Source organism: Taudactylus pleione, unplaced genomic scaffold (assembly GCF_031769625.1).
Source record: "Taudactylus pleione unplaced genomic scaffold, aTauple2 ptg000149l, whole genome shotgun sequence".
NCBI classification, from domain to species: domain Eukaryota; kingdom Metazoa; phylum Chordata; class Amphibia; order Anura; family Myobatrachidae; genus Taudactylus; species Taudactylus pleione.
In genome coordinates, this window is record NW_028284551.1 from 2,114,171 (window position 1) to 2,129,210 (window position 15,040).

The 15,040-nt window shown below is 43.4% G+C and overlaps 1 protein-coding gene across 1 annotated transcript in view; it reads left to right on the forward strand.

Moving 5' to 3' along the window:
• Positions 1–9,668: 9,668 nt before the first annotated feature.
• The window catches only part of TNFRSF17 (TNF receptor superfamily member 17), a 34,239-nt gene continuing 28,867 nt past the window's right edge, over positions 9,669–15,040 (forward strand). The window contains 1 exon segment of the mRNA XM_088474248.1: positions 9,669–9,786. Within this exon segment, the coding sequence (XP_088330374.1) occupies positions 9,675–9,786 (112 nt within the window). The 5' untranslated portion in view covers positions 9,669–9,674.

Sequence of the window (15,040 nt, forward strand, 5' to 3'; positions counted from 1 at the left end):
GTGTGCGCAGTAGCCGCACGTGCATCAACAAAGTAGTGCCAAGCGTGCGCCTGTGTCATAAGTAAAGGGCCGGCTGGCTTGACCGTTAAAGGGTGCTGTAACCCCCAAAGTACACTCCAAACCAAATAAAAAAATATTTTCTGTGTTTGTGAATTGTGTGCACAGTAGCCGCACGTGCATCAACAAAGTAGTGCCAAGCGTGCGCCTGTGTCATAAGTAAAGGGCCGGCTGGCTTGACCGTTAAAGGGTGCTGTAACCCCCAAAGTACACTCCAAACAAAATAAAAAAATATTTTCTGTGTTTGTGAATTGTGTGCACTGTGGCTGCACGTGTATCAACAAAGGAGCAGCGCCAAGCATACGCCTGTGTCCCATAAGTAAAGAGCCGGCTGGCTCATTTCTTAAAGGGTGGTGTAACCCACAAAGTACCCTCCTAGTGCTGAAGCTGCTGCCACTAGTCATGACATAGACGATACCATGCCATCAACGTCGTCTGCCAAGGCCGATGCCCAATGTCATAGTAGAGGGCACATTCAATCCCAAATGACAAAGTTCAGGAAAATGACCTTGAAAAAAACATTTAAATCATCTGAAGAGAAACGTAAACTTGCCAATATGCCATTTACGACACGGAGTGGCAAGGAACGGCTAAGGTCTTTCCCTATGTTCATGACTAGTGGTTCAGCTTCACATAACGATGGAAGCCCTCCTCCCGCTAAAAAAATGAAACGAGTTAAGCTGGCAAAAGCACAGCGAAGAACTGTGCGTTCTAAGAAGATATCACAAATCCCCAAGGAGAGTCCAAGTGTGGTGGTGGTTGCGATGCCTGACCTTCCCAGCACTGGACGGGAAGAGGTGGCTCTTTCCACCATTTGCACGCCCCCTGCAAGTGCTGAAAGGAGCACCCACAGTCCACTTGCTGATATGCAAATTGAAGATGTCACTGTTGAAGTACAACAGGATGAGGATACTGGTGTAGCTGGCACTGAGGAGGAAGTTGGCGAGGAGGATTCTGATGGTGATGTGGTTTGTTTAAATCAGGCTCCGGGGGAGACAGTTGTTGTCCGTGGGATGAAAAAGCCCATCACGGTCATGCCAGGGCAGAAGACCAAACATTCCACCTCTTTGGTCTGGCAATATTTCTATCCAAATCCGGACAACAACTGTCTTGCCATATGTACCATATGTAAAGGTGAAATAAGTAGGGGTAGGGACGTTAACCACCTAGGAACATCCTCCCTTATACGGCACCTGCAGCGCGTTCATAAAAAGTTACTGTCAAGTTCAGAAACTTTGGCTAAGGCCGTAAGCAGTCCAGGGACACCTAAATCCCTTTTTCCTGTTTTATCCAAGGAATCGGTGGATGAGGAGGATGAGGACGACATCTTGCCTCCGTAGAGCCAGTTTGTGCAGGGACACATTAATTGCCAGCTTGTTTTGTGGGGGCCCAAACGAACCAATCATTTCAGCCACAGTCATGTGGCAGACCCTGGCGCTGAAATTATTGGTTTGTTAAAGTGTGCATGTCCTATTTATACAACATAAGGGTGGGTGGGAGGGCCCAAGGACAATTCCATCTTGCACCTCTTTTTTTTCTTTGCAGTATGTACTGTTTGGGGCCTAGTTTTTCAAACTGCCATCCTGTCTGCCACTGCAGTGTCACTCCTAGATGGGCCACGTGTTTGTGCCGCCCACTCGTGTATCTTAGCATAGTCATCCAGCTACCTTGGTGCAATCTTTTGGCCATAAAAACAATATTTTGAGGTGTGAGGTGTTCAGAATAGACTGGAAATGAGTGGAAATGAAGGTTATTGAGGTTAATAATTGCATAGGAGCAGAAAAACCCACAAATTCTGTGATTTAAGCTGTTTTCATGCTTTTTTTCAAAAAAATACAGATCCAAAACACAAAACCCAGAACCCAAAACACGGAAGGGTGGTTTTGGCAAAACCAATCCAGATCCAAAACACGAAGAAAGATCCAGATCCAAAACCAAAACACAAAACACGAAAAGTGGCCGGTGCACACCCCTAGTTATAATACCATTTTCCAAATTAATTCTTTGTTAAACAAATGTCTTTATGTTGTTTGTTTATTTGTTTATCTGTGTGTGACTGACAGATTCCAGCATAGGACCGTATTCAATTTGAGGTGAAAAGCCGGAATCGGCGAAAAAGTTTCGCCGATGACGTCATTTCGCCAGGCGGAAAAGTATCGCCGTATTCAATTTGAAAGACTTTCCGGCTAGAATTGGGGTTTTGGGGTGCAACATTGCGGGAACCCCCGTGCAGCCTTCAGTCCCCCAAAGGTAAACTGTGTCAAAAATCTTTAAAAACACTTAAAAACACCCCCAAAAAATCACTTTGAAATTGGGGGGTTAAAAAAAAAATGTTGGGGACAAAGTTAAAAACTAGCAAACCTGACTTTGTGGGGGTCCCCAAGTATGCCCCAGATGTTTTCTTCATTGCAGGAGCTTATGGCAGGTGGATTTTTAAAAAATGTTTAAACTTAACTTTAGCAACTTTAAAATATGCTGGCCCCCATTTTCATGTACCTCAAATTTGCTGGGATAAGTTATTTCTGCCAAAAAAATTTCACAATACTATTCTGCACCACTTATACAAAAACGCTATTTAGCAGCTATTGTGCCCTTTTAAAAACATCAAATACCTTCAGCAAGCCAAATCGGGGGGTACCATAGGGAACCCCCATGTCAGAGCATCTTTTGGGGGGTGTTAGGCTGATTTCCCCAAATCTGACAGTACTTTCCGCTTGTTTAAGTTTCGCCGGGTCCCGTTTTCGCCTACTTTCAAATTGAATACGGGGATACGCGGGCACGTGCGTGATACTTTTCCACCTACAAAACACGCGATGTAGGCAAAAAGTCTGGGAGGCGGAAAAGTATCGCGGGTCCGCTTGAATTGAATACGACTCATAGTCTGTATACTGCTTTGAATATTGATTCATTCTTCACCTGTGTATTCAATTATCGATTAAATATCAATCAACTGCCTATACAGGGATACTTAGTGCAGTCAAGAATTATCCTAACCACAGCCTGATGAAGCCTGCTATGGCAGGTGAAACTCGTTGCATTGTGGGAACCTTAGGACACGGACACTTTCGGATACACCGCATAGTGCAAATCTGCCGGCAGACCACTTTGTCCTACACTTTTACCTCCTGCACTGGCTGCGTCCGAGACGAGTGAACAGCCCACCCTTATTCCGGAGAACAGCAAAGACACAGACGGTCCTCCGCGTTCCCGACAGGAATATCTCCTGCAAGCAGCAGATTTGAATATTTGTATCAGACCTAACAAAGCCTTTCTCCGATACGGAAGATAGCCTCTCGCTCTCAGCCTGGACGGGTGAGTAAAACGCCAATCAGGCGTATCACCTGTTATTACATCTCAGACTGTTGTAATTGTGCCCCATCTTGGCAATACGGATTTACTATCAAGACAGCCTTAAATGACTTTTTGAAGAAATGTCACCCCAAATAGAAGGGGTTACAATTCTATCTCCCATTCTTGTAACCGAAGTTTAAAGAATCTATGTTATATTTAATGTGTATGTTTTGTCCTCTGTGTCCAATTAATGTTGTATATTGGTATTAGGCAATCTATTTACATCACCATCATATACATCTGCCTGCTAGCACTAGTACACCTGAAAGGTGTTATATAATCTAGCTAAGTTGTTACTTCAAATGTCATTATAGCCATAATTTTTTACCATGTATGTCCACTCCTAACCAATTGGTTATAAGCTCTATGTTTAAATTTAAACTTTTTATGAATACAGTATCTTTTATTGAATAAGTACTTTCATATTTACTTCAGTCAGATGATTATTGACTTTGTAATATTGTCAAATTTTATTGTGTCACATTTGGGTGAGCACTGAATAAAGTTATCTTTGTCTCCGCAACCTAACCAAGCAGGTGGGGTGGCCTGCACCTTATTTAGCAGCCCTTTCTCTTAATGTATTTTGATTAAGTTGCAGCGCAGCCTCTTCCCTTTCTATAAATTCTATTGTAAGGTGAAGTGCCAAAAAGTAATGGTATAAATGCCTAGTATCGTGTAGGATCCCCTCTATTCCAGCAAAGTGCAGCAACTCGACATGGCATCGATTCCACAAGTTGACCCATGCCATCTGGATAGCTTCCCACAGCTCCTTGATATTTGTAGGTGCAGGATCTTGGGTGCAAATAGACCTCTCCACCATGTCCCATAAATACTCGATTGGGTTCATGTCGGGGAAAATGCGCTTGCCACACCAATCGTTGGAATGCTCCAAAATGCTCCTCGAACCAATTCTGGACAACTTGGGACCAATGACACGGTGCATTATCCAGCTGGAATATTCCATCTTTGTGGAGTTACATGAAGCCCATGAAGGGGTACAAACAGGGCCATAGCTAGGGTAGTGCAATGGCACAGGGCACCGCAGGGCAGGGGGCACTGTTTGGGTCTGTCAATTATCCTGTTTATTTTCATTCTCACTTGTAGCTTCCTCTTCTTTTATCCTCAGCATCTCCTGGACTCCCCTATCTCTTCCCTGGCCTTTCCCCATGAGGCCATGGCCCTTCTTCAGATGCACTATCTTATGTCCCTATTTAAAAAAAATGGGGGGATGCCAATGCTCTCTCCGGCACAGGGTACCAAAAAGTCTAGCTACGACTCTGGGTACAAATGGTCATCAAGCAATGCAACGTAATGGTTACTGGTCAATGATGTGTTCAGGTGGACCAGTGGACCCAACCCATGTAATGTGAATACACTACACTATTATGGAATCACAACAAGCCTGCATGGTGCCTTGTTGATAACTGGGTCCATGGCCTCATGGGGTTTGTGCCACACACAAACCCTACCATCAGCCCAAAACAAATGGAACATTGACTCATCAGACAGTACCACATGTTGCCATGCCTCCAGGGTTCAGTTAGCAACGTCACAAGCCCAGGTAAGGCGCTGTGTCTGGTGCCGTAGTGTTAACAGGGGCAATCTGGTGGGTCTTCTGCTCCCATATCCCATGGAAGCTAAAGAACGCTGCACTGGCCAGCTGGATATGCATCTAGTACCTCCTGCATTGAATGTGGATATGATTTGAGCCAGTGTCGCTTGTCTGTTTCCACGGACAATTCTGGTCAGAAGCCGCTGGTCATTATATTAAGCATCCCATGGTCAGTCACTGTGCTGTCCATAGTGGGTGGTAATGAGGTATTCTGGTACACATGTGATACTGTAGATCGAGAAATGTTGAATGTTCTCACAAATTCGTTTGAACTCCGATAATTCACGTCGCCTTTGCTGAGCAGCCTAGCCAGTGTTCAAACTGACTCATGAGATGTCAGAATATAACTGATGCAGGTTTGGGCATTTCCAAGATGTCACAGTACGCTGACGCCACCTACCATTAATTACCTTTATATACTGCTATCCCATGACTTTTGGCACTTCAGTGTATAGCCAGCTCCTTGACACTGTAATGTGACTGTCTCTTTTTTGCAGGAGCCATACGTGGTTCCAGAGTCGACACACGGCTTGGTCCAGGAATCTCATAGTCTGTTCCACCGTAGCGCTGAGATGATGCTGAAGGTGCATCGTAAGGAATGGGTGCTGGAGGAGCATTGCGAGCTGTTGCAGCATCAGCATGCTCAAACACAGCGCAGATCTAAGCTTGCTGAGACATTCTGGCACATGGGATGTGCGGCCTGTGAGCATGCAAAGGTTGGCTGTGCAGAAGGAGGAGCCAATGCATTTATAATGAGCCTCTGCTCTAGTCCCTGCCATCATTTGCTAATGCCAATTTTTTAATTTAAGATTACCATATTTCCTTAATTTATTTTATTGAAATTCCAACATCATTAACTTGATTTGTATTTAGAATAAGAAACGTGTTGTCTTTGTACATTGTGTGTTGTATTGGTTATCACAGTGTAGGTTGACCATGTTTTCACATCATTATGATTCCTTTGTACCTTGGTTGTTTGAATTATCTGTTTACACTTTTTTTCAGTTCTATTGTGGTCACTTTAACTTTGCTGATTATTTAAAAAGTATGCGTGCTTTCTTTGTTTTTTTGTTTTGTTTTTTTATATGCCAGTTACAAAAAAAATTACATTTGTTTTACTTATTTGCCAGAGTTGCAATATGCTGCTTAGCATTTATCAGACAATTAGATGGATAAATGTTTGGCTTAAGCATTTCTGTGTATAACCGTGTTCAGCTTGTTTACACTATTTTTAATTTATTTATTTTTTTAACATACAGTATGTAGAATTGGTTGGTCATATTTATATGCTTCGTGAACCATCCTATCCGCCGCCAGCCTAGGGAGTGCATCTACATTACCACCCATGTATTTCGCTCTTTGGAATGCCTGATGATGAAATGGTGCATAAATTTAAACTTTCACCTGATGTCATCTTGGAAACTCTCCACATACTGGAGAGTGACCTTGAGCCATTATTAATTGACATTTCAACAGCAATTCCACCACTGACATAGTCATTGTCAGTGTTAAACTTCTGCGTTTCAGAATCATTCCAAACCATGGTTGCCGTGGCAGCAGTGATTTCCCAGTCTGCGTCCAACAAGATTCTGAAGCACATTTCAAGGACCTTCCTGGTGTGCCTCAGTCAGATATTACATATGCCTTCTGAGGAGGAGTCCCTAGTTGTGCCAAAGTAGCAGTTTTGAACAATTGCTGGCTTTCCACATGTCATAGGATGTTGTGGATGCCCTAGTGCCACCTTATCAGATGAAGCATATATTTTAAAATAGGAAACAATATCAATCCATTAATTTAATTGCTGTATGTAGTGCCTCCCTCCAACTGGAACTAGAGTGGGACTGAATTAAGCAACTGGAGCCGGAGTGGGACCGGACTTTACAACTGGAGCCGAAGTGGACTCAGACTTAGCAACTGGAGCCAGAATGTAATCAGACTTAACAACTGGAGCCGAATTGGGACTGGATTTAACTGGAGCCGGAGTTGAATCAGACTTATTAACTGGAGCCGGTTTGGGACCAATGTTGGCAACTGGAGCCGGAGTGGAATCAGAGTTAGTAACTGGAGCCGGATTGGGACCAGATTTAACATCTGGAGCCGGAGTGGAATCAGACTTAGTAACTGGAGTTGGATTGGGACCGAACTTGGCAACTGGAGCCGAAGTGGAATCAGAGTTAGTTACTGGAGACGGATTGGTATCGAACTTGGCAACTGGAGCTGTAGCGGAATCGGAGTTAGTAACTGGAGCCGGATTGGGACCAGTCTTTAGCAACTAGAGCCAGAGTGGAATCAGGAGTAGGCAAGGAGACTATAGCTAAAAGCCAGGGAGCTGGAGTCTTGGATGTCTAAGCGATGAAGCTCAGGCACTGAGTGCTGTCTGTGGAAGATCTTTATACCCTGGGTCTCATGGGGATTGGCTGGTGCAGTCAGGTGGACACCAGTCTGACTGCAATTGGAGATTACTGGCTAGGCTGCTCAGCAAACATGGATGCACCCAATGTTCAGAGCCAGCGGGAACGCCGCCAGAAACTCCGGGTCCCTGAGAACACTACCACACTGGGAGCTCGACAGCAAGACACTGAGCTGGCTGAGACTGATATGGTGGCGCCCAGTGTCCAGATCTGGTAGGAATGCAATTGGAGATTTAGACCCCTGAGACCACCATGCTGAGAACCCATCAGCAGCGCACTCTGGGAGCCTCTAGGCCGGGACCCCTGCCAGGACAGAGCAGTGCGACTCTGAAGATAAGGATGATTCCTGACAGTAACATCCCCACCTCACCTCTGTAGTAACACATTCCCCCTATTATTTTGGTAATAATACAATGTACCTCATCTCCTCTGCAGTAACACATTCCTCCATCACCTATGTAGTAAAATAACACATACTCCCATCACCTAGGCAGTAACACATTGCACCCATCACCACTGTAGTAAAATATTCACCCATCACCCCTGGAGTAACACATCTCTCATCACCTCTGTAGTAACAAATTCTCCATCACCTCTGTAGTAACACATCCCCATCACCTCTGTAGTAACAAATCCTCCATCACCTTTGTAACACAGTACTCCTATCACTTCTGTAGTAACACATCCTCCATTACCTCTGTAGTAACACATCTCCCATCACCTCTGTAGTAACAAATACTCCATAAAACTGTAGTAACACATCTCCCATCACCTCTGTAGTAACAAATACTCCATAAAACTGTAGTAACACATCTCCCATCACCTCTGTAGTAACAAATACTCCATAACCTCTGTAGTAACACACCCCCATGACCTCTGTAGTAACGAATCCTCCATCACCTCTGTAACACAGTACTCCTATCACTTCTGTAGTAACACATCCTCCATTGCCTCTGTAGTAACACATCTCCCATCACCTCTGTAGTAACAAATACTCCATAACCTCTGTAGTAACACATCTCCCATCACCTCTGTAGTAACAAATACTCCATAACCTCTGTAGTAACACATCTCCCATCACCTCTGCAGTAACACATACTCCATAACCTCTGTAGTAACACATCTCCCATCACCTCTGTAGTAACACATACTCCATAACCTCTGTAGTAACACATCTCCCATCACCTCTGTAGTAACACATACTCCATAACCTCTGTAGTAACACATCTCCCATCACCTCTGTAGTAACACATACTCCATAACCTCTGTAGTAACACATCTCCCATCACCTCTGTAGTAACACATACTCCATAACCTCTGTAGTAACACATCTCCCATCACCTCTGTAGTAACAAATACTCCATAACCTCTGTAGTAACACATCTCCCATCACCTCTGTAGTAACACATACTCCATAACCTCTGTAGTAACACATCTCCCATCACCTCTGTAGTAACAAATCCTCCACCACCTCTGTAACACAGTACTCCTATCACTTCTGTAGTGACATATCCTCCATTACTTCTGTAGTAAAATATTCCCCATCACCTCTCTAGTAACACATTGCCCCCCATCACCATTGTAGTAAAATATTCCCCCATCACCGCTGGAGTAATAAATCTGTTGAACAAATTGGTTGTTAAATAGCTAACATACCAAACTTAATAATCATTTATATAATTTGTTCTTCCAATACAATCATAATTTTGTTTATATTTGAATAGGTGATATCATATTGGTCATACTTAGGGATCAGTAGAGTAGTGTCAGCTACGTTTAAACAATGATAAACTGCCTGCATTACTTTCCCAAGGATCACACAGATGGAAGTACGCTATATAAACTCAGCAAGGAGATATATCTATTGTTATCATAATAAGTTCCTCTGTGTATATTTGTACAAATAATTATGACTGTAGAAAAAATATATGGTTTATTTCTTTTCAGATGAAACACGTGCATTATTGTAATGCTCTAAGTGTAGTTATTCCAAAAACTATTGTGTTATCACAGTAAGATAGACACAGCCAATTGTATTATAGCTTAGGTCCCTTGTGTACGCTCTATGATGCATCAGCAGAAGTTATGGAAATGCCTCTCGATCTCAGGCAGGTGCACTGAAACATGTGAAACAAACCTAGAGACGGTCATCCCTCATTGCAGTCATTTGCATGTCAAGGACTTGAAATTCTCCTCACTGTACATCTGTACGACAGTGTTCATGATCCAGTTTGAGATTACAAATGGCTGCAGATTGTTCCAAAGGTCAATATTATGATTATTTGGTGTTGGAATGTATATCTTGCTTTCTTAGCTGTCCAAAGTTACCATCCACATGCCGTGAACCTTGTCGAGGTAAGTCTCCAACCTCAGTTTTCTTTTTCTAGATTTAACTCAAGCAACAAATGGGGCTGGAGTTGTATTTTCTCAAAGGCTATTAAAAGCTTTTCTTTCTGGTTTATCAAAATTATAAATAATATTCTTAACTATGATTGCATCATGCAGGGCAAACCAGTCTGTAATTATACAATCATGGTCCTTTATCTTCTCTGGGACTTTTATATATTGCTTTGTAATTGGACTTATCTATTAAGGGTCTAAGAGGGCTATTTACTAAGCAGTGTTAAGCTGGCCACACACTAGACCAACTTGCATCCAACCAGCCAACTAGTTGATTGGTTGGAATGAAAATCTGGTAACGCATGGGAGTAACTGATAATCAGCAATTTGCTCCTAAATGCCAGAAAATAGATGAAAATGGACGTTCAGACAAGTTTGTTAAATGTTTGATCTAAACTATTTGTTCAAACAACAGTTTTTGTCCATTTTCCGGCGTTTGGGAGCAAATTGCTGATTGTCATTTGCTTTCATACCTTACCAGATTTTCATTCCAACCAATCAACTAGTTGGCTGGTTGAACAGATAATCTTTAGATGTGTGGCCAGCTTTAGGAGACAGAGTGAAAAGTGATAAGGTGCCAGCCAATCAGCTCCTAACTGTCATCTCACAGGCTGTGTTTGAAAAATGACAGTTGGAGCTGATTGGCTGGCACCTTATCACTTTTCACTCTGTCTCCTAACACTGCTTAGTAAATAGACCCCTAATTCAGAGATGTACGATATTCCAAAGTTTACACAGTTGAGTGATTATGGGCAGTCTGCGCATGCGTCTAAGTCACATGGCACATGCGTCATGGTACATTACTGTAGTCACCTGCAGCGACTATTTACTCACAGAGTGATAGGGAGTGGGGGTAACGGGGAGTGACATCAAAGAACACAGGCGTGTGGCGACCATTTTCAGGGTGTGTCACAGCCTGCAACTGCGCAGTGAAAGTGGCTTCGGCGTCTTAGTACAAGCGCCCATCATGTGCAACCATATGACTACTTCTGATTATCATGGAATCTGCAATCGATGCTGCGTCTTTGTACGCAGATGCCTGGATTTAAGCTGCAAGTGGGCATCTCAACAACTGTGTAAATTGGGTGGAATACCAGCATGGTCTCCGGAGTAGTGTCGTCGTCCACACTACATTGCCAGGCATCTCAGAAGCACATATAATATTTACTTTTGATTCTGTCTATTTTCTTTCAAAATAAAATCAATTAAATTCCATTAAAATACTGATATAAGATAACTAAGTTTATCAGAAGTGAATCAATATTAAATGATGTGCCCACAATGGATATGGTCCTCTGTGCTACTTGCTTTATGCCATCATATAACTGGAATTGGATGGCATTAGATCTACAAGATTTCTTTGTGCTTCATTCACTGAATCTATGTCAGCAATGTTAAATTGACTACTTAGGGCCGTATTCAGTTAGGTGCGAAAAGTCGCGTTTGACGAAAAGTGTTTGCCGATGCAAAGTTTTCACACATATGTGCGTATCGCGTTATCCAATTGTCGGTGTTTGCATGTGTGAAATCTCCATAGCCAGAAACCGGCAAAAAGTTTTCCCCATCTCAGAGCAGGTGATAAAATGTGCAAAATCTATACTTTTGGATAAAAATGTGGGGACTTGGGGCCTGCTACAGCGCTCGCAAGCAGGTCGATGGTACCACACTGCGCATGCCGGAGCCGGCCCCAGCGTGAGCATGCGCGAGACCCGACCAGCGACGGGCGCTCCGTCGCTACGGGTCTCGCACCAAAATAGGGCGGCTGACAATTGCGATTGACAGCTTGCCCCATTTTGGAGGCGGGCAGGGGGGTGGCTGGCCAAACGGAGGCGTTCCCGAAGGAATGCCTGCCATTTGTGGGCGGCCTCAGTAGTGAGCGACCATCCCAACCATCACCTGGCCGCTCACAGAAGCTGTGGGTGGTCACCCACAGCTTAGCGAGCGGCCAAGAGGCCAACACAAAAAAAAATAATGCCGCCGTGATTCTGAAAGAGCGTCCAGCTCTGAATCAGGGCCTTGGTTCAGAACCCTTTGGACAACCCCCCTCCTAATGACTAATCAGGCAAAAAAAAAAATTGCTTAATTCCCCATAATAATGACATGTCATTTTTGGGTTGAAAATGTAAAAAGTGTTGAAAAATGGGTATAAAGTACTGGGTCATGTATTTTGGGGGGGGGGGCTGTATGGATGGGACAGGTGTTTTTAGGATTGCAGGTGCTGCAGCAGGTGTATTTTAAAAAAAAAATTTAAACTGCACTTTATAGACACAAAAATATACTAGCACCCATTTTAACTACAACAATAATTTTTTCCAAAAGAAATTGCTTTATATAATTTTTCCACACTTATGCATATAACAGCCATTTCACTCACTTTAAGAACCCAAAATACTTTTATTAGGGCTATTAATACTCTTCTATATTGATTTCCAGTGTCAGTTAGGCTTTTTATGGGGTACAGACTGATTTCCCCAATATACGCTGTACTTTTCGCTTGTTTCTTCATGCGCAGTTTTCGCAAGTATGCGTTTTCGCATGTTTTGCAACTGGATAGGGCGGAAAGCGGGAGCGCACATTGAGAAAGTACGCGAAAAGAAAACATCAAAACTGGTGAATGCAGCGATAGCTTCGCCTAGCGAACGATTTTCGCCAAACGCAACTTTTCGCACCTAATTGAATATGGCCCTTAGTGGGAGATGTAACAAGCTTTCTAAAATGTGGAGAAGTGGACTACTGGAGAAGTTGCTCATAGCAACCAATCAGCTTCTCCCTATCATTTTATAGAATGTACTTGATAAATGCTACCTCAAAGCTGATTGGTAGCTATGGGCAACTTCTCTACTTGTCCACTTCTTCACTCTTTAGAACAGTGATGGGCGACATGTGGCCCCGGGTATCATGCGGCCATCCGGGCCTTTGCAGGCAACCCATGGCTCCTTCCTGGTTTGTTGTGATATTGTTTGTTATAACTTATAGGCTAGGCCTGTTATTATTATATTATTTCAGTTAGGTGTCACTTTCCTTGATTACATATATGAACTTAATTTGCTATTGAGATTAAGCATAATGTGCTGCCCTTTTGAAGGTTAGAGGGCCACCCATTGCGGACACAGGGCCTGATTCAGAGATGGACGGTAATGTGATCATAGCCGCAATTTGTGCGGAACGCAGCATCGACAATATGCTAATGGTCTCAAAAATCACCCGAGGATAGGGATGCCCACTGCTGCCTTCTTATCTGCGTACAAAGGCCCTCATTCAGAGCCGCTCGCTATTTGCGGTCGTTCGTTCTAAAACAAGGGGTGGCTATTCAAATGAACCGTTCGCTAATTGCGGTCTGTTCACGCCTCTAAGTCTGAACGAGCGAGCAAAACTTGCAGTTGTAATTTTGAAAATACGCCCCCTTGCCGCTCGCACCATACGTCATGTCCGCTATTTATTAGATTAATCGAGTACATCGAACAGTGCATGAACTGCTCGCTATTCTTGTGGCTGGTTTTTTCAACTGCTATTTTGCGAGCAGTTCTGAGTAAAAAAAAAACAAGTGACGTGGTCAACGACGCTGCTGTATTAATTATGCACTCCCTTAAAACGCCCGTTTTGACCTTTAAGCACGCCTGCGTTCGAATTCCACACCCCTGTTTTCAAGCACCTTCCCCTGTTACCACCCACATACGCCTCCTCCTGTCACTCAAAATAGCAGGCATTCGCTATATAGCGAACAAACGATTTTCGGCCGCACTGACTGGTTCGCGCATGCGTATTAAAATCCGTACGCATGCGCAGATGTGCGAACATCGGTCAGAATGAACGAGCGGCCGCTTACGAGGGGCTCTGAATCAGGGCCAAAGTCACTTACCTGCATAAATATCAATAACATCAATGCACATCAAGCGGCTACTGTGCCCTTGCGACAGGTCTGACCAGCTGCAGACTCGGCAGCTCTCCTGACACACAGAGGTCTCTCATGCTGTATATGCAATCGTAGTGGCTAATTTATCTACGCCCATAAAACGGCGTTCAAACAGACAGACACGCCTGCGTTATTCTGCCCACCCCCCTGTTACCATCCCCAACTCTGACAACCTGTCACTCACTTTGCGATGGATTACTCCGTAATCGCAATGCGATCACTGCGCTCGTGCAATGCGGCTTATACGCATGCAGAATTGCATACAATCGCTTGATCGGCGTAAATATCAGCATTGCGTATATCTCTGAATCAGGCCCACAATTTACCCTACACAAACTGGCATAGTACTTACTCTACATTAGGCCCTAAACCAGCTCATTTGATATTGTAATATTTTATATTTGTTATATATATATATTATGTTGTTTAAACTATACTAGAACTTTTTAAACAGAAGGACCATTTTTTTCACTAAAAATATTAATTGTTTAACAAACGTGTTCTGCTGGATCATACCTTACTCTTCAGGTTTAAAATACTTATTAACAGTTGAGAAGTGATTGTCACCAGTCACTTCTAAACTTTTTACTATCATACTTATTTTTAAATTCATCAATATTTTTTTTTACATTTTGTATAGTTTTGTTCTGAAGGTAGAACACAATGAACCTCTTTCAGGAACAGGAGTTGAAAATAAAAACAAAAGCAAAAGTTGAGAACTTAAAAAGCACAAAATATATACGTTTCAGTGGACACTAAGCAGCATCAACCTTTTTCTGGCCACAATTTACACATTTATGTCCACAGTGGATTTAGGGCCTTATTCAGCCTGGAACGCACGGCTGCGTTTGCATGCAGCCGGTAGATGTTTGTGCTCTGCGCATGCATAAGGATCGCAGTGCGCGTGCGTGAACCGGCTGCTGCAATCGGCAAGCGATCGCAGTCAAATAGCATAATGATTGACATGAAGTGACCATTTAGGTGTGGAGAGGGAGGGTGGTCGGTGAAACGCAGTCGTGCCTGTGCGTTTGAATGCCGTTACAGGGGCGTACATATTTAAGCCCCTGTGATTGTATACGTTGGCAGAGGTCTAGATGGTGACATGAAGTTTAGCAGTTTGTGAGGTAGGGTCAGGTCAACCACAACTGTGCGAATGGTTCCGATGTTACTCAATGTTACTGATGTTTTCGCTGACTTGCGGATGCATGTCATGGGAAGTGGGTGGCTTTATACAGTGATGGGCATCTTGGTTTAGTGCTGCGGTTGGCATGCGATTGCATTCATTAGCATATTTTC